At 44.8% G+C, this 19,549-nt stretch overlaps 2 protein-coding genes across 4 annotated transcripts; one reads left to right on the forward strand and one right to left on the reverse strand.

The window, feature by feature from the left end:
- The first annotated feature begins 128 nt into the window (after window positions 1-128).
- tfr2 (transferrin receptor 2) lies at window positions 129-11,692 on the forward strand. Of its 3 annotated transcripts, none has more exons than XM_030410481.1 (18): window positions 129-285; window positions 1,021-1,056; window positions 1,134-1,329; window positions 1,424-1,610; window positions 2,941-3,081; window positions 3,153-3,261; window positions 3,333-3,575; window positions 3,677-3,816; window positions 3,887-4,062; window positions 4,136-4,255; window positions 4,470-4,552; window positions 4,665-4,728; window positions 4,837-4,904; window positions 5,035-5,105; window positions 5,366-5,450; window positions 5,536-5,760; window positions 9,220-9,360; window positions 10,648-11,692. In XM_030410481.1, exons 2-18 carry the CDS (start codon window positions 1,027-1,029, stop codon window positions 10,900-10,902), a joined length of 2,334 nt encoding a protein of 777 aa, XP_030266341.1. In that variant the 5' UTR covers window positions 129-285; window positions 1,021-1,026; the 3' UTR covers window positions 10,903-11,692. The 3 variants fall into 3 exon arrangements, with proteins under 3 accessions (XP_030266341.1, XP_030266340.1, XP_030266342.1); XM_030410480.1 differs by lacking the exon at window positions 129-285 and adding an exon at window positions 548-933; XM_030410482.1 differs by lacking the exon at window positions 129-285 and having other exon boundaries at window positions 548-1,056.
- Window positions 11,347-14,194, reverse strand: LOC115577601 (uncharacterized). Its single transcript, XM_030410476.1, has 3 exons — window positions 13,818-14,194; window positions 13,378-13,628; window positions 11,347-11,350 (listed from the first exon to the last, which is right to left on the reverse strand). The coding sequence occupies exons 1-3, from the start codon at window positions 14,190-14,192 to the stop codon at window positions 11,347-11,349; spliced, it is 630 nt and encodes a 209-aa protein (XP_030266336.1). The 5' UTR covers window positions 14,193-14,194.
- Window positions 14,195-19,549: the final 5,355 nt, after the last annotated feature.

A 19,549-nucleotide genomic window follows, 5' to 3' on the forward strand; every position in this document is an offset into this window, starting at 1 on the left:
TTGAGTGTAAAGCAGGAATTGTGCTTGTAGTTTATATGAACTGGTTCAGGAGGTTGGAGCAGGAGTTACATGTTATGGTCATTTTGTCTCAAGTTTTTTTGTTAGGGTTAGGGTTTTGAGAAAAACTGTAACAGTGGAGGATGAAGGAGGCGGACCTACGGGTCAGGTGACCTCAGGAGGGTGATTGGACTTTGTGAAGTTGACACACACAGACACACACAGACACACACTCATGCTAACACACTCATGTTAACACTCTGGTGAGACAGCGGAGCAGTGCAGGAGGTGAGTAGATCTCTGACTGGTTTCTGTCACGTTCCATTGATCGTCTCTGTTGTGTAGTTATTGATCAGCATTTACATGTATGTAAACATGATCAGCTCTCTGCATCGTCTTCATTGTTACATTATAACTCATTTAATAACTCCTGTCTGTCTGTTCTGCTTCAACTCATAATACCACCTTAAATATTGATGCAACATTTGAGCTGTTTCTTTGTAATGTTTCTGTCCCTGTGTGCGTGTGTGTGTGTGTGTGTGTGTGTGTGTGTGTGTGTGTTGACATACTGTTAATAAAGTTAAGCAGTTCAAACAGCACACTGACCTCTGACCCCTGTAAGAGCCAATCACAGTGAGCTTTACAGAGACAGATTCAGTGTTCAGGAGAAGCTGCTTCAACACTGAGTGCAGACCAGTAATATATCATGTGTAATCTATAATGTGTAATCTGTAATATATAATATGTAATCTGCAACCTATAATATAATCTGTAATCTGTGATGTGTAATGTGTAATGTGTACAGTGTGTCAGGGTGTCAAAGGATGTGTAAAGTCACAGAACAGATGTGGAGGAGCAGGTTCAGTCAATGTGATGTCACACCTCTCCTCTGATCAGAACTGGACAATACTGACTGCTGAGTACTCACATGATGATGTAATGATGTCACAAGTACTCATGTGATGATGTAATGATGTAACGGTGACAGTGACTCTGCTCTGCCTGTCTGACTCTCCACTGCAGGTCGTCATGGACGCCATGAGGACCCGTCTAAGACAGGTGAGACAGGTGAGAGCCACATGGAGACAAGCTCCTCCCCCTCTGACCTGTAACCGTGGTTACGCCTGTGTCCCCAGTCTCCCTCAGTGGGCGTGGTCGAGGGCGAGGAGGTGGGAGGAGCTCAGAGGGTGGAGATGAGGTTTGTGACGTCAGAGGCTGAGGAGGTGGCGGGGCCAAGCAGTGACATCACATCTCTGGTGCTGCGGCATCGCCATGGTTACTGGAGGGCAGGCGTGCTCCTGTGTGTGTGTGGGGTGGTCATCTTCACCACAGGTACACACACACACACACACACACACACACACACACAAACTTCATTAATTAGACCATGTGATGTTTAAGTGGGCGTGGCATGTGTCTCTCTCAGCGTTCCTATTGGCCTACGCTGTGTTCAGTGGGCGGTACCACTGCTCCCAGGTGGGGGAGCAGGATGAGGAGCAGCAGGGGGGCGGGGCTAAACAACCAGCTGAGGGAGGGGCGGGGCTTTACCTGGGAGAGCTGCGGGTGATGATGAGGAGGCTGCTGCACGATGAAGATATCTACAACACAGTCAGGTGGGACAATGATTATTGATTATTGATTTTTTATTGTCCTGACTGGCTCAGGAGAGAGGGGCGGGAACAGACAGCAGGTCTCTTTTCTATGAGATCACTCATTGGCTGTTGTAGGCTCCAGGGCGGCCATAACTTGTCAAAGGAGGTGTCAATCAAATGGCGGCCATCCTAGGTCTCTAACGAAGCAGATGTACTTCATTACACTACTTAAGTAGTTCTTTTGATGATCTGTACTTAACTTGAGTTTTTTTTTTATCAGAACTTTTACTTTTACTCTACTACATTTAAAAGTTAAAAAATATACTTTTACTCCGTTACGTTGATGTTTGCCACCTCGTTACTCGTTACATATTAAAATACAAATATAGTTCATCATCAAAGGATTATCTGGAATGGGCGTGTCCAAGAGGACGAGAAGAACAACGTACAGTACTCTCGCAAAGATTAGACATGGCTTCCTCTGCAGGTAACGTTAATGAGGAAGACACGGAAGACGTTACCACACTGACAGCATCTCCTCTGGTGGCAGACGACAGTCACCACATCTATTTCATTCACCTGAAAGTGAAATAAAGAGAACAAGGGGAGAACCATTTTTGGTTGTTTTGCTTCTTTTTATGCGTACTATAAAATACTTTGTACTTTACTTGTACTAGTACTTTTGATACTTGAATATATATTTTCACAAGATACTTTTGATACTTAAGTTCATTTAATTTGAGCTACTTTAAGACTTTTACTCAAGTGATTTTCATATGGCTGACTTTAATTTTTACCAAAGTCATTTTCAGTTATGGTATTTTTAATTTTACTTTGTTCTCATCTATGAAGACAAGACAGTTTTTGTTACTGAAACATCCAGACATTTCATCCATGTTTGTTTGTTTGTTTGTTTGTTTGTTTGTTTGTTTCTGATGTGAGTCCATCTTGAAATGGTTTCCATGAGCTGAATCAGGAGAATTGAAGCTTTCTAAAACAGTGTCTTTGAGCTTTTTAGGGGATTTTTACATAATGTAGAAGATTCTCAGACTTTTGGACCGCACTCTTCATGTTCACCTTCAAAGTAGAACCAGAACATCAACTAGAGTTCTGATGTCATCACAGATTGTATCTCTTCAGTTTCACATTAAAGAACCAGTTGGACCCGAGCTGTAACCAGCTGTTGAGCTGTTGTCTCTTCAGTTGTGTGTTGGGTCATCTGTGTTCTGACTCAGCCGTCAGCTGGACTTAAAGACGGCTCATCTTTCTGTTTTCCTAGTTGATAGTTGTTGGTTGAGTTTGTCTTTGTGTCCTCAGTCCGGGTCATGTTGTGGTTCTGTGTGTTGTTCAGTCGGGTTAGCAGGGCGAGTCACCCTCCAGGCTCCTCTGAGGGAACCTCTCTGGCTTCAGAGGTCCTCCGTCGCTTCAGACAGCTGCAGATGGACCACACCTGGACGGAGTCGCTGTACGCCACGCTGCAGTTCCCCCACAGGTAGGTGGACGCGTCATGAGGTCAGAGTGATGGTGGAGACGACACCTGTACCTGTGTTCTGTCACCTGCAGGTCTCAGAGGAGCTCTCTGTGGCTGCTGGACTCTGCAGGACTGATCTCAGAACAGATCCCTCTCAACCCGTCAGACTTCTGTCCCTACAGCGCCACAGGAAGTACCACGGTGAGACGGACACACTCTGTCACCATGGTAACACCAACGCCAGGTATCTTTACCTGTCTGTCTGTCTGCAGGGGGGCGTGGTCTACGCCAACTACGGCCGACCAGAGGATTTTAATTGGCTGAAGAGCGCGGGCGTGTCTGTGGTTGGCTGTGTGGTGGTGATGCGTGTCGGGGGCGGGGTCAGTTTCGCTGAGAAGGTCTGGTTGGCTGAGAGGAGCGGGGCGGGCGGAGCTTTGATCTACCCCGACCCGGCGGACCTGCCACAGGACCCTCGCCGCCTCGGACTGAACACACACACCGCCGTGTCCGAACATGTAACACACACACATCCACACACACACATCCACACACACACGTTCCATGTCCTGCTGCTCCTGACCAATCAGCACTTCCTCTCTGTGTCGTCCAATCACAGGTCCACCTGGGGTCAGGTGACCCCTTCACCCCCGGCTTCCCCTCCTTCAACCACACTCAGTTCCCGCCCATCCAGTCCTCGGGCCTGCCGCTCATCCCGGCCCTGCCAGTCAGTGCTACTGTAGCTGCCAAGCTGCTCAGGTAAGCCCCGCCCCCCCAGCTCACCTGCTCAGGTGTGACTGTGACCTCACTGTGTGTCTCTGCATCTCAGTCAGCTGTCAGGTCCGTCCTGTCCAACGTCATGGCGAGGTCGGCTGCCGTACGTGCGCTGCGTGGTCGGTCCAGAGTTCAGCTCCGGACGCAGAGTCAAGATGGCGGTGCACAACGTGATGACACCGGTCCTCCTCAACAACATCTTCTCGTCTCTGGAGGGCCGCGTGGAGCCAGGTACCCCTCACCTGAGATTCATCATGATTACCTGTCTGTCTGACCGGAGGGTAACCCACCTGATCTCTGCTAGACCAGTACATCATACTGGGAGCTCAGAGGGACTCGCTGGGTCCAGGAGCCGTCAAGTCTGGAGTCGGGACAGCGATCCTGCTGGAGCTGGCTCGGACCTTCTCCATCATGGTGAAGAAAGGTGAGACTCACCTGGAGACAGGTGAGCTGCAGGCACTGTGAGGGGAGTGGCCACCAACAATCACTGCTAATGTGTAGCTAGGTGGTAACTATGTGGTTGCCAGGTTGGTGCTGATAGGTGGATGTGAGGAGATCTGGGTGGTTACTACGGTAACCAATGTGTGTGTGTGTGTGTGTGTATGTGTGTGTGTTTTTGTGTGTGTGTGTGTGTGCAGGGTTCAGTCCCAGGCGGAGCCTCCTCTTCGTCAGCTGGGACGCTGGAGAGTTTGGGAATGTGGGAGCGACTGAGTGGCTGGAGGTTCGTCCAATCAGAGAGCAGAGCACTTGTGTTATCACAGAAGAAGAAAGATTTGAGTCCTCTCAGTGTGGTTGCGGTAGTAACACAGTGACCTTTGACCTCTGTTTCTCAGGGTTACCTGTCCATGCTGCACCTGAAGGCCGTCGCCTACTTCAGTCTGGACCAGGCTGTCATGGGTAACACACCGCTGTCAGCCAATCACAGGAGAGCTTCTGTAATGTGCCTACAATCATCTACACAGTGTGTGTGTGTGTGTGTGTGTGTGTGTGTGTGTGTGTGTGTAGGTGATGACGTCCTGTCTGCCTACATCAGTCCTCTGCTGGTCGACCTGCTGGACGCCGCAATCAGACAGGTGAAGATCTGAGTTCATGCTGGAGCTGTGAGAGTCTTTAACTCTGGATCAACATGATGTGACTGTGTGTGTGTGTGTGTGTGTGTGTGTGTGTCTGTGTCTGTGTGTGTGTGTCTGTGTGTGTGTTGAGGTGGAGCATCCTAAACATACAGGTCAGACCATCTACAGCCAGGCAGAGAGAGAGGGAGGCAGCTGGAGGATGTGAGACACACACACAGACACATACATACACACACACACACACACACACACACACACACATACATACAGAAACACACACACACTCACACACACACACACACATACATACAGAAACACACACACACACACACACACACACACACACACATACATACAGAAACACACACACACTCACACACACACACACACATACATACAGAAACACACACACACACACACACACACACTCACACACACTCACCTGTCCTCTCCTCTCTCAGTGTGAAGCCGTTGTACCTGAACAGTGGAGCGTACAGCTTCACGGCGTTCGCAGGTGTTCCAGCTGTGGAGCTCAGGTTCTCCGAGGTAAACTTCAGGTGTGTTTGGCTCTCAGGTGTGCAGGTGTGTCCGTTACATGATGATGTCATCACGTCCATGTGTGTCCATTTAGGAGCGAGCATACCCGTTTATCAACACGCCATTGGACAGCGCCTCTCGCCTACAGGAAGTGCTGGCGGGTCGCCTGGGGGTCACGGGGCGGAGCTTAGGGGAGCTGGTGGGAGAGATGGTGCTGCGATTGGCCCACGACCACATCCTGCCTCTACGCATCACTTCCTACGCTCAGACTGTGCTGCAGTTCAGCGCTCAGCTCAACAAACACTCTGCTGAGCTGCAGGTAACCTCCTCTGACAGCTGATCTCTGAGTGGACGGAGAGCCGGACAGCCCAAACTGGAGGAAGCTAGCTCATTAGCAAAATAATTGTAATGTTAGCAACAGGGCTAGGCTAATGAGCTAATGAGTTTGCTAATTGACCATTAGCTCTATTTTCCCTCTTTCCCTTTAACCTTTAACCTTTAATAGTGCTCCTGCTGTTGAGGAGATAGTTGGTGATCCATGGTACCAAGTAAGCTAATTGCTAACAAGCTAGCCTGTTACACATCACTAGCACACCAAAATACCTTGAGTACCTGGTCATCATGGCTGGTGTGTTGCTGGTCATCATGAAAAAGAAAAGTTAGGAAGATGTTGATGAAGCTTCTCAGTCAGTTCTTCAGTTTCTTGAGGACGTTTCACCTCTCATCCAAGAGGCTTCTTCACTTTTAACTAACTGGAGTGGAGTTGGCAGTCCTTCAGCTATGTGTGGGAGTGTCCTTACAGAGTGTGGGAGTGTTCTTACAGAGTGAGGGAGTGTTCTTACAGAGTGAGGGAGTGTCCTTACAGAGTGTGGGAGTGTTCTTACAGAGTGTGGGAGTGTCCTTACATAATGTGGGAGTGTTCTTACAGAGTGAGGGAGTGTCCTTACAGAGTGTGGGAGTGTCCTTACAGAGTGTGGGAGTGTTCTTACATAATGTGGGAGTGTTCTTACAGAGTGAGGGAGTGTCCTTACAGAGTGTGGGAGTGTTCTTACAGAGTGAGGGAGTGTTCTTACAGAGTGAGGGAGTGTCCTTACAGAGTGTGGGAGTGTTCTTACATAATGTGGGAGTGTCCTTACAGAGTGAGGGAGTGTCCTTACAGAGTGTGGGAGTGTTCTTACAGAGTGAGGGAGTGTTCTTACAGAGTGTGGGAGTGTTCTTACATAATGTGGGAGTGTCCTTACAGAGTGAGGGAGTGTCCTTACAGAGTGTGGGAGTGTCCTTACAGAGTGAGGGAGTGTCCTTACAGAGTGTGGGAGTGTTCTTACAGAGTGAGTGAGTGTCCTTACAGAGTGTGGGAGTGTCCTTACATAATGTGGGAGTGTTCTTACAGAGTGAGGGAGTGTCCTTACAGAGTGTGGGAGTGTCCTTACAGAGTGTGGGAGTGTTCTTACATAATGTGGGAGTGTTCTTACAGAGTGTGGGAGTGTCCATACATAGTGTGGGAGAGTCCATACATAGTGTGGGAGTGTTCTTACTGAGTGTGGGAGTGTTCTTACATAAAGTAGGAGTGTCCTTACAGAGTGTGGGAGTGTCCATACATAGTGTGGAGGTGTCCTTACAGAGTCGTTAAGGCCACTTGTGGGTCGTTGGTCAAAGCGGTCTTCATGTGGGTATCTAAGTCTAGGTGAGCCCAGGTGTGAATGGTTATTGATGGCACAACACAGGGGGGGCAACAGATCCTCAGGTCAAGACTCTGCTGTCAACTTACATCTGAAGGAGACAAATCATCCTTTTAGTAGGGCCCTATAAAATCCGTTTTATTTTTTCCCAAATTCCGTTTTTTCCGTTTTAATTTTTGGGAATCCCGATTTACTCTTATTATACTACCAAAAACAGTGTGTTTTTAATGTAAATGACTAAAATGTACACAAATTAAATAGAAACGACCTTAAATTAATTGAGGTGACGAACATATTTCCTCAATACTGTATCGTACAGTACAGTAAAGTGCATCAAAAACATTTTGACTTATTTTGACATCATGTCTTCATACATTAGTATATTTTGTGTTTTTATGGGTTTCATTGTATAAAAACATGGTCAGCTCTCAGGCAGATCCAGAAAAGCCTCCCAGCCCAGGCAGAGTCAGCTAGGAGGGCTGTGGCTAACGGGGCTAGCTAGCTAAAAGCAGCTACTGTTGGCAGCAGTTAACAGTCACTCTGGTGATATGCCGATAATATGAATCGGACAGGTGGCTAACTCTGACTTATTACACCTTTAATTATGATTTCTTGCGTCTGCTTCGACGCAAAACAACAGTTCACCTGACACATACAAGTCGTTCAGGAACTGCTCGGCTCTGTACTGAGGGGTAAATGTCAAGTTTCTCAGCTTTTTCGCCGACGCAGACGGAGCCGTGAGCAGCCACTTCGCCATGCTCGCACTGTTTTGACGGGGGAGCTCAATCTGTGGGGAGGGGGGCGGCAGCTTTTGTGCCACCCAGATTTGGTTCCCCCCGTGCAGTTTTCCCAAGACAAAAGTTCCTCCTCCAACATTTCAGGTAAATTATATCAAATTCCGCAATATTCCGCGTTAAATAGTAGATTCTGTTTTAATCGGCTGTTTCCGCGATTCCGGACATAGGGCCCTATTTTAGGACAACAATGTGAACATGTTGTCCAGAGGTGTCAAAGAATCCATTTATATCAAACTGTAGCGATTGTGTTTGAACAGAGGGGGTGGACTAAGATCACTGATCACCACCTGCAATGTAGTACTGAGTTCTCTCCTCAGACAGTTTAACAACATCACACCTGGACTTAGCAACCCACATGAAGGCAGTAAGGACACTCCCACACTATGTAAGGACACTCTCACACTCTGTAAGGACACTCCCACACCATGTAAGGACACTCCCACACTATGTAAGGACACTCTCACACTCTGTAAGGACACTCTCACACTCTGTAAGGACACTCCCACACCATGTAAGGACACTCCCACACTCAGTAAGGATACTCCCATACTATGTAAGGACACTCCCACACTATGTAAGGACACTCCCACACTCAGTAAGGATACTCCCACACTCTGTAAGAACACTCCCACACTATGTAAGGACACTCCCCTACTCAGTAAGGACTCTCCCACACTCAGTAAGGATACTCCCACACTCTGTAAGGACACTCTCACACTCAGTAAGGACATTCCCATACTCTGTAAGGACACTCCCACACTCAGTAAGGACACTCCCACACACTGTATAAAAGCCTGCAGCTCCTCCAGTTAGATGTGAAGAAGCCTCTTGAATGTGAGGAGAAACTTCTTCAGGAAACAGAAACAAGTCCAGTCCTAAGATACAGCACCTAGATTCATACAGTTAGCAAGTCGGTTATTTTGGTTTAAAGAGTGTCGTGTCTGTACAGATGTTTGTTCATTTTTTTAGGCATAGACATCTTTATTTGACAGTAGATGGTCAGAAAATGGGAGAGATTGGGGGGATGACATGCAGCAGGTTGTCCACTGTATATGTGGCATGCGCTCTTAACCACTCAACTACCTGCACGCCCCAGATGTTAGTTCTTATCATGTTAGCTTGGCGCTTGGTGTCCATCAACATCGGTTGTTGTAGTGTCTGTGACCTCTACGATAAAATCTCTTCCCTGTTTGTTTGAATACGTTTCTGATGTAACATCACTTTGACATTATTATTGAAAATATTCAGAACATTTTGTCTCTGAGCGTCAGAAGTCTCAGAGCGTCATGTCTCTGTCTCCAGTCCAGAGGTTTGTCTCCTCAGTGGGTTTTCAGCGCCAGAGGAGATTACAGCCGAGCAGCCGAGACGCTGCAGAGAGCCATCGACTACAGCGACCTGCACGACCCGACCACCGCCCGCTTCTACAACACCCGCATCATCAGGGTACAAGTACTGCAAATGCTGCTTCTTATTCATTAAAGGAATATTCCGGTGTAAATTTAATCCATGGTAGAGTTCTCAACTGCCTGAAAATTACAACCCGACCCGACCCGGCCCCCAGGTTTTTAAGCCTGAACCGACGCAGCCCGACACACCAGCATGAATTGTCTGCCCGAACCCGGCCGAACCCGACCCCCCGCGCACCTGCATTGTTTTCCTCAAACACTTGTTATTGTACGCAGCGGCGTCAGGTCTGCCCCTCCCCATGAAGCAGGCAGCCAGACTCACTCTTCACCACACATGAACAGAAATGTGTTTTATAAAAAAAGAAGCCCGAGGCCGGACCTGACCCAGCTCATTTATATGTTTTTTCGGCCCGAATCTGCGGGTCCGATCGGGTTTGTCAGGCCGGCCCGACCCGTTGAGAACTCTAATCCATGGTCTAAATCACAGTGAAACTGTGTTAGACTCCCTCTCCAGAGATCAAGTTAGCAGACCGCTAATTTACGGAGTTTTATCAACCTCAGAAACGACCGCACGACAACAATACACTGCAGTAAATGGATCCAAATATAAATCGCCACCAAAAAGCCACAAATAATGCTCAGAACAGCACCAAACTTCAGCAACAGTACAAATAGGGTCTCAGCACATAGTCCGGGGCATCTAACCTCCGCTAGCTTAGCTGGATTTCTACTGAAAAGCTGACTAAATTTACCACTCTTCTGCAGCAGCTTCCTGTTGACGGGAAGTCCCGACGCGACGATTACCGAGTGCAGTAGAGTTCCGCGGCTCATGGATGAAAATGTATGATTATGACTCCATGGAAAAGCAATCAAAGTTCATATGTGTCTTACCTGCCAGTTTATAACAGTTATTATCGAGAGCGGACAGGGAAAAGAGCGGAATTGAGCATTTCTAACCGCACTCGGTAATCGTCGCGTCGGGACTTCCCGTCAACAGGAAGCTGCTGCAGAAGAGTGGTAAATTTAGTCAGCTTTTCAGTAGAAATCCAGCTAAGCTAGCGGAGGTTAGATGCCCCGGACTATGTGCTGAGACCCTATTTGTACTGTTGCTGAAGTTTGGTGCTGTTCTGAGCATTATTTGTGGCTTTTTGGTGGCGGTTTGTATTTGGATCCATTTACTGCAGTGTATTGTTGTCGTGCGGTCGTTTCTGAGGTTGATAGAAATAGCGGTCTGCTAACACAGTTTCATGGTGATTTAGACTGTGGATTAAATTTACACCGGAATATCCCTTTAATAAGTTCACTTCCTGTGTCGTTCCTGCAGGTAGAATACTACTTCCTGTCTCAGTACGTGTCAGCGGTGGAGACGCCGTTCCGTCATGTGATCCACGGCCGTGGTGACCACACTCTGAGCGCGCTCACTGAGCACCTGGCCCTGCTGACCTCTGACCCCCAACGATTCGACGAGAAACGCTTCAGACGACAGCTCGCCTTCTTCACGTGGACGCTGCAGGGAGCCGCCAACGCACTGAACGGAGACGTGTGGAGCATACACAACACACACACATACACACACTGACACACACACATACACACACTGACACACACACAACACACACACAACACACGGACGCCAGGTGGTGCTCTGTCTCTCTTTCTCACTCTCTGTGTCAGATTATGTCTGTGTCGTCTCTGTCATTGGCTGAGTTGTAGGTTTGATAAGTTACATCTGTATTAAAAACATTTCAAAATTGTTTAAAACTTTAGTTTAGTTCTCTAATATCCCTTTATTATTTTTATGTTATTCTTGCATTTAAAACTGAACAAATACTTATGCAACATTAACATGTGTGTAGGATGAAAACTCTGCATCCTGCACGGCTTCTGTCTTGTGACAGTTAAATGGCTACAGAGCGTATATGGTACAGATAAGAACTTGTGCTGTGTTTTTGTAACTTCTCCTGTGTGTATGTGATCTGATGATGGTTGATGTGTGACACCTAAACTATGTTAAATATATATTTTACCTGAGGTGGAGACAGTGGAGAGTTATGTTAAAGGAGTTAGGTGGATCTGGAGTGTTATTTTAAGTGAGTTCACATGTAACCTTGTGACTGCTGCAACTAGTTTTCTGTTATTATAGATGACGAGGAGAGACGGCCTCTCTTCACTCATCATCATGTGCTGCTGATGTTTGACTCAGAACTTCTGGAAAAGAAATAGTGTTTGACCGACTTTCATCTGCAGCAGACAAGTGACTGATCATCAGTTGCCACGACAACATTATCATTATTACTATTATTGTTTTTGTTGCTTGTAGTGATTTTAAATCAATGAATGATGAAAACTGATTAAAACAGTAAATGTTTTCTTTCTTTACTGTTCTGTTCTGTCGATCAATAACAGGATGAAACAAACTAATCTTTAAATTAGACAGTTAAATAAATATTGTGTAAAATCTGCTTGTGTTAAAAATCCATAATGTGATGCAGTAAGGTCATGAAATAGAGAACATTCAGTAGAACTTGTGTAGAACAAATGGAGGTGTAATAATAGATGGTGGTGCAGATCAATATTTAATGTTCTTATTCCAACAGGATGAAATATAACACCTGTCATGATAAATTACAGGTGATGACATCAGAGCAGATTTGTATTTAACTTTTTGTCTGAAGCTTAAATAAATACCTAAGTGGGTTAGGGTGAGTGATAGCTATTAATTGAACATTGAGTGTTCAATTAATAGCTATTTTTCAAAGGTGTTTCTTAACCATACCCATGTACCACTTTTTTGCTTCCGAAAATAATATTTTAAAGTAACATCACTATGAACTATATACTTGTATGCAAGGCAACATCGTTTTGCACTAATCCATATAAATGTTTTATTAATTTATTGATTGATCTACATACATTTAGAAAATTATTTAAATATCACTTAAAATAGCACTTTTATATTACTTTCAAAATACTTCCAAATAAGCACAACATAAATGTTGGCACTGATGAACATCAGCTTCAAGTTAACATGTTTCACTTTAAACATGTTAACTTGAACTTGAGCTTAACATCGCTGGTCATCATAAGTCTAAGTTGTCTGGCTCATCTCCATCATCTTCATCATCATCACATGCAGCCTGCACACTCCGATCCTTTACAGTGGCCATATTATAGGCCAGTCAATCTAGCCCAAAAAAACTAAAAATGTGCAAAAGAAATGTCTCATAGTTTTAATTGGTCCTGATATCCTCCTGAATCATAAACTAAAAGTCTACTGCTGTAGATGGAGTGTAACATATTTTTTTTCAAGATTAAAGGCCAAAGTTGTGCCCAACACTCAAAGTAAACTGAGTAGAATCAGGGAAAATGTTCAATTAATAGCTATCACTCACCCTAACCCACTTAGGTATTTATTTAAAAGGAAAGATAAGAGTAAAGGACATTTATTTTTTTAATATATTGAGAGTAACTGCCCTGAAGCAGGTGACAAAAGCATGGAAACAACCAAATACACCAAAATTAAGAGCATGGGTATTAACAACAGAACAAAGTTTAGAGATGGAAAGACTAAGGGCTCGTCCATACGGGCGAAAACGATCTTTTTTTCCTCCGTCTTCCTTGGCATCATTTTAAGAATATTTGCGTCCACACGGATCCACTGAAAACGACCGAAAACGCTGTAGTTCATATTCCAGGCCAATAGGTGGCGCTTGACATTCACCAAAAACGGAGAAGAAGACACGGAGAATGCGCATTAAGCTTGCGCGCTGTAAACAAACAGACAGTAGACGGAGAAAACGAACACAGCAAGAAGAAGATGAAAAAGGCTCGTGCAAGGAAACCAGAATCGTTTGTGTGGACCGGTAATGAGGTCGAACTGCTGCTGAGACTCACACTCAACTACAAGGAGAGGAAGTTGCAAGAAAGGCTCAATATCTTCTGCAGCACGAACACGAGCATGTAGGCCGCCATTGTTGTTGTTGTTATGGGACGTCGAGGGGTGGGGCGATGGTGTGTGCAGGAAGGCTGTGGCGTGAGGTATGGTTGTGGGTACCCATAGCTGCTGTTGTGGGGAAGTACAGTCTGGGGCCTTAACAGCAGTTCCCTCATCAGGGAGAAGCCATCTTGTATGGTGCTGGTGATATTAGCAATGTTTGTGTTTATCTGCGCCATATTGTCTGCATGTGCTCTTGCTGATTCCTCAGTCAATTCCAGCAGCCTCCTCTTGATCTTCATGTCCTCCTCTGCCAGGTCAGCATGTGCTTTCCTTTTCAGCCGGTCCCCTCTGTGGCTGTCCAGCTTGGCCTAGAAAAAAAGCAGAGCAGAATTACATTACTATTGGGCAAAACAAGTAAAGGGCAAAACTGTGTTGTGAATTATGTACTCAAACAACACAACTATACACACACACACACACACACCAGTCCAAGACCCATAACAAATGGTACTGTAGCATACAGCTAACGTTAGCTAAGCTTGAAATCATGAGCCTACCTGAAGCAAATCCCGGCGCTGCTTCACAACTGAGGGAGGGAGACAGTCGAGGGATTCTGCTGGTGAGATGGGAGATGAAGACCTCTCCTCTGTTGATGTCGAGGGCTGCGACGACGACTCCACCAGGTCACCCGTCTCGATGCTTGAATCAATGCAGCGAGTAGCGGGCGACCCACCCCAGATCTCCTGGCAGAGCTCAAACAACAGCATGACCACCCGTCCTTGGCCACTTAGACGACCCGTATCCACGGCCCGTCGGTATTTGCCACGAATACATTTCAGCTTCGTGGTGACCTGAGTCTTTGAAATGGTCATGGCATCGTGAGGGAAGTCCTCTGTTAGCTCCCTCTGATACTGTGCCCGAAGTGAGGTCATTAAGTCCGTATATTTGGACTGGCATGCAGTGGTGCCCCCAGGGGGGGGCCAGGGGGGGCCATGGCCACCCCTAGAAAATTGCTGGCCACCCCACTGGCGCCCCTAGTGCTCCCACCAATTTCCTGACTGACTGAGGCGCTGGCTCAATAGGGAACCAATTTTCTGTTTTTCTGAAACTTGAGGTAAATGTGTTGGATGCATATTGTCTTTTTAATGAAAAAGAGTCCCAATAAAAGCAACACCCAGCCACAGACTGAAGCTGACTCTGAGTTGCCGCAAGAAGGACCATTTTGGTGGGCCACCCTAAGATTTTCACTGGCCCCATCTGGCCCCCCCTATGAAAATGTTCTGGGGGCGCCACTGCTGGCATGACTCCCAGTCAACGTTTTCCTGAAATTTACTCGCCTTGTAGTCGAGTGTGAGTCTGAGCAGCATCTCGACCTCGTTGTCGGTCCACACAAAGGATCCTGGTCTCCCTGTACTCGCCATTGTTGTGTTCTTGTTATGTTCGATTTCCCCTCTGTGGTCTGTTTGTATACAGAGCGAAAGCTTTCTGCGCATGCTCCGTGTCTTCTTCTCCGTTTTTGGTGAATGTCAAGCGCCACCTATTGGCCTGGAATATGAACTACAGCGTTTTCGGTCGTTTTCAGTGAAGACGTGTGGACGCAAATATTCTTAAAACGATGCCGAGGAAGACGGAGAAAAAAAAGATCGTTTTCACCCGTGTGGACGGCCTCTAACTCTTATAAATAGGGAACAAACACACATTTGGAATAAGTTATACTGTAAAGGAAGGCTGATAAAAACAGTAGAAATATTTAATCAAATTAAGGAGATTAACTAAATGGTCCCCACCCCAATCACTAACCCTCACATGCACACATACACGCAGACATATGAACACCTCTTATTTAGCCATTAGTTAATTTCAATTTTCCCTATTTTATTATTATTATTGTTTTTTTGGTTTTTTTTTGTTTTTTTTGTGTGTGTATGTTAATTTCCTTTTTCTGAGATCCTCATCTGGAAACTACTGGCTTGCTTAGTATATTTGTTTGTTCTGTTTACTTTAAGGCATGTTATTTACTTTGTGAATATATACCTGGAAAAAAAAAATGCAAGGTACAATAATGCAAAGAAATTGAAATGATTGATTATGTTTGTGAAGGTAAGAAACCTTGCAATAAAGTAGTAAAAAAACAAAATGGCTATCACTATGAAACTTCTCCAGCTGATTAGTGACATCATACCAAAGAAAAAATGTATTGCAAGCTTTTGAGATTTTTTGTTTATATGCAAATTAGGCCTTTCTTCATAAAATGTATCATAATTTGCATATATTACAAAACACAACATTTGAAAATCAGATGATGCCAGATTAAAAATGATTGTTTCATTATGTTGACTCAATACAAAAAGACAAAACTGAAGAAGGGACTGTGTCTATGTTTCTCTATCATCCCATACATTAGAACATACTATTTAGAGTCATCAGAAAATCTATTTTCAACATGTTTTTGGTATAAAATGTAGAAAATATCATATATTGAAGATATATCAACAGAACTCCTCCCTCATCAAACACGAAATATAGATAGGAAGAGATCTGAAGTTGAGATGTCTCCTCCACAGTGTACGAAAACCTAATTTTGAGAAAACACCCTTTAAGGATTATTAGTAAAAGGGAATACATTTTTCAGAGGAAACCACTATTAACAGACAAGTCATTGATAGTGAAATCTATAAATAGACAATACGTACCCAAAACCACAACTCAAGAGACAGATGTAGAGGGGAAAGCCCAGTAGGCACTTCAATATACAAAATAGGAGGTAGGCCATGACACTTATACATTTGACTCTGTGGCAACAACTAAAAAAGTTCAATCCATGTTCTCGTTCTCATCCAAGTTTGCTGACATATTTGCACAGATCGCCTCTGCACTCTGCAAGCTAGGGTTTAGTCAAGGCCTTGACGACGGCACTTGCAGCGCATTGTGCAGCAACCAGACTTGCACTTGCAGCGCACAAGCTCGAACAAAGATTGAGGTGCAGGTCCTGGTCAGTATGGACAGGAATGAGGCATGAGTCTTGGATTGTCCAGTCTCATTCCTCTGGTGGTAGCAAGTTTCCCATCCATTCTTGAACTTGATGGTACACCCGGAATAGAGGTGTCACAATTCTCCAAATCCTCGATTCGATTACATTTTCGATTCTAAGGTCACGGTTCGATTCGATTCTCGATTTTTACATTTATTTCTTTTAATGCACAGGTTGCTATGCCATTTTTAGTCTAGACTTTTATACAATATAATATCTGACCTTTGTTTGCACTGTACTGCATTACATTGTCAACTTTAAAACATTTATTAACAACTTCAGTGAAAGAGGAGCGGGTTCAAGTTCTGTCGATGTGTCTCCTGCATCTGCAGCTGCCACTGTTGTAATTGTGGCGGAGCCTCTTTCAGTAACAGGGCGGTGCGTGCTGTGTGTGTGTGTAAGGTGTGTAAGGTGTGTAAGGTGTGTAAGGTGTGAGTGGGCGAGCAAGAGTGAGGGAGCGTGCATACGTGCAGACAGTGAATGAACAGGAGAGGAAAGAGAAGTGAAAGGAGCAGCAGGAGTAGCGACAGCAGCAAAGTGTAGTCTGCAGTTTGGCTGTGAATAAAGTTGACGGCTCCTCCAGATACAGCACACCTCCCTGCTATTGTTTCCTGACCAGCTTCACACCTGAAAGGTGGTTCACCCCGAAGGTAAACACAAACTTCGGCCCTGGAGGAAGTCATCTCCTGTGCTTCCCCACCACGGTCCGTGAGCCCAACAGAACTGGACCCTGGTGTAACACCATGCTGTTGTTTGACTGGCTGTAGCTAACAGCTACTGGCTTAGCTAGTAGCTAAGTTAGAGGAGGCTGACTCGCAGCACTTTGTGTCTGTTTTTTCCGCTTGGTAAACCGACCAGACGTGACATGGGGCGTGGCAGCATTGACGATTCCATTTTTTAATTCGAGGTTCGAGATTGTGACTTAATTTCGATCGATATCGTGACACCCTTACTCTGAAGCTATGAAACATAGCAGAATGAGATGTTGGTGGTGAGTTGCGAGGGTGATAGCCGTTTTGCTGTCAGCCACCTTACTATAAAAACTTTTCAGTCTGAGGTCATTGAGTTGCAGGTTTTTGAACATAGGGCATGCAAGAGATGAATTGAGTGATGATGTGAGCAGCAACATTTTATCGCACATGCTATACTTGGTTGTGATACAACATCCAGAGTGTTTGGAGTTGGGAAAGGGGTATCTCTGCATCTGGTTCAAGAAAGTGACACATTCAGACTACAGGCCAGCATGTTTCACAAACAATCTGCTACTAAAGAGGAGATTGCTGCTGCAGGGGGAAAGCATTGACACACATCTACAAAGGCAAAGAAGCAGATTCTCTCAATGACCTCAGACTGAAACGTTTTTATAGTAAGGTGACCGACAGTAAAATGGCTATCCATCCTCACAACTTGCCACCAACATCTTGATCTGCTGTGTTATATTCAGAGTTTACCATCAAGTTCAAGAATGGATGGGAAACTTGCTCCACTGTGGAGGAGAAATCTCCACTTCAGTAACACCTACATAAACTATTCTTTACAGATCTCTTCCCATCTTTATTTTGTGTTTGATTAGGGAGGAGTTCTGTTGATATATTTTCAATAGCCTGATATTTTCTGCATTTCATACTAAAAACATGTTGAAAATAGATTTTCTGATGACTCTAAATATTATGTTCTAATGTATGGGATGATAGAGAAACGGACACAGTCTCTTCTTCAGTTTTGTCATTTTGTATTAAATCAACATAATGAAACAATAATCATTAATCTGGCTTCATCTGATTTTCAAATGTTGTGTTTTGTAATATATGCAAATTATGGCAAATTAAGGCCTAATTTGCATATAAACAAAAAATCTCAAAAGCTTGCAATACATTTTTTCTTTGGTATGATGTCACTAATCAACTGGAGAAGTTTCATAGTGATAGCTATTAATTGAAAATGTTCCTGTATTCTACTCAATTTACTTTGAGTGTTGGGCACAACTTTGGCCTTTAATCTAAAAAAAAATATGTTAAACTCCATCTACAGTGGTAGACTTTTAGTTTATGATTCAGGAGGGTATCAGGACCAATTAAAACTGAGACATTTCTTTTGCATTTTTTTGTTTTTTTGGGCTAGATTGACTGGCCTATAATTAAGAGTCTGTCTCTCCTGTTACGCACATCAAGCTAAACGATTGTCAACAACACAACCATATACAGTTAGCTTGCTACAGTAATGTTAGCTAGCTACTGTTAGCTAACTATAAAGTTGGCTAATTTGATGGTACATGATAATAGTAACATACTCTTTCACACAATAATCATGAATGTGCAAATATGTTGTTGAAATATATCAATTTGATGTCATGAAAAATGTTCTGAGGTAAAAGAGATAATACTTGTGTGGGCCATAGTAAATTTACCTGACAGTTACAGTTGATAAGAATCAATGGAAGCTAAAACACAGTTTCTGGTTGATAGTGGACAGTATTGAACCCTTTGTGTGGACATCAGTCAAGAAGACATGCATAAATCTACTTTCTAACATGGGCGGTTATGGGAAATTGTGGCATCCCCAATTTCAGTATTTTTCAATACTTTCCACCACTTGGATTCCTTAGGACTTTTGATATGTTATAAATGACATATTCATGAGACTAGAACAACTGAAAGAGTTTCTGTTGCAATGTGTGTGGGGTCATGTCGTATAATGCCTGTACTAATATGTCTACAGAACAGTCTGAGGAGCCAAGCCAAGGCTAAGCTAACTGTTTTGGTAAACCTCGTAAGCAGGCCTTCGATATATCTCTGTTAACAGTTAACTAAGTGTCTCTGACCTGTTTCACCTCTGAGTCTCCTGGCTACAGGGCAGAGACTCTGCATCTGCATGGAAGCACTTCCTCCTGAAGCTGTAAGATAAAAGTTGGACACTTTGGGAAGACAGGGTAGGATTGTCATGGCAGCACTCTGTGCAGACAGACGTGATGTGATGTTGCTCCTCCTTTATAAACCATCTCAACGTCAGTCATTTCTTCTTTTCTCTTGAACGGTCAACTGAGCCAACATTCTACAACACCCACCAGTACTGGGGGGGTCTATGGAACTGCCAGTCTGCAGTCAAGAAGGTGGACACCATTTCAGTCCATGCCTCCCTGCCGTCAACAGAACTGCACCGTTTCCCTCCAAACACAGACCACACGGCCCAGAGAGAACACTGCACTGTTCTACATCAGCGGGCCGGCTGGTACCGCCATCGCTGAGAGCAAACAAAGCT

This window comes from Sparus aurata, unplaced genomic scaffold (assembly GCF_900880675.1).
Source record: "Sparus aurata unplaced genomic scaffold, fSpaAur1.1, whole genome shotgun sequence".
Lineage (NCBI taxonomy): Eukaryota > Metazoa > Chordata > Actinopteri > Spariformes > Sparidae > Sparus > Sparus aurata.

Excerpts from the sequence above, each read along its gene's own strand:
- LOC115577601 (XM_030410476.1), bottom strand. The coding sequence starts at position 14,192 with ATGACCTCACTTCGGGCACAGTATCAGAGGGAGCTAACAGAGGACTTC. Across the intron at positions 13,629-13,817 it reads AGCGCCGGGATTTGCTTCAG|GCCAAGCTGGACAGCCACAG; the intron begins GTAGGCTCATGA and ends CTTTTTTTCTAG.
- tfr2 (XM_030410480.1), top strand. The coding sequence starts at position 793 with ATGTGTACAGTGTGTCAGGGTGTCAAAGGATGTGTAAAGTCACAGAAC. Across the intron at positions 4,256-4,469 it reads CTCCATCATGGTGAAGAAAG|GGTTCAGTCCCAGGCGGAGC; the intron begins GTGAGACTCACC and ends GTGTGTGTGCAG. Across the intron at positions 4,729-4,836 it reads TCTGGACCAGGCTGTCATGG|GTGATGACGTCCTGTCTGCC; the intron begins GTAACACACCGC and ends GTGTGTGTGTAG.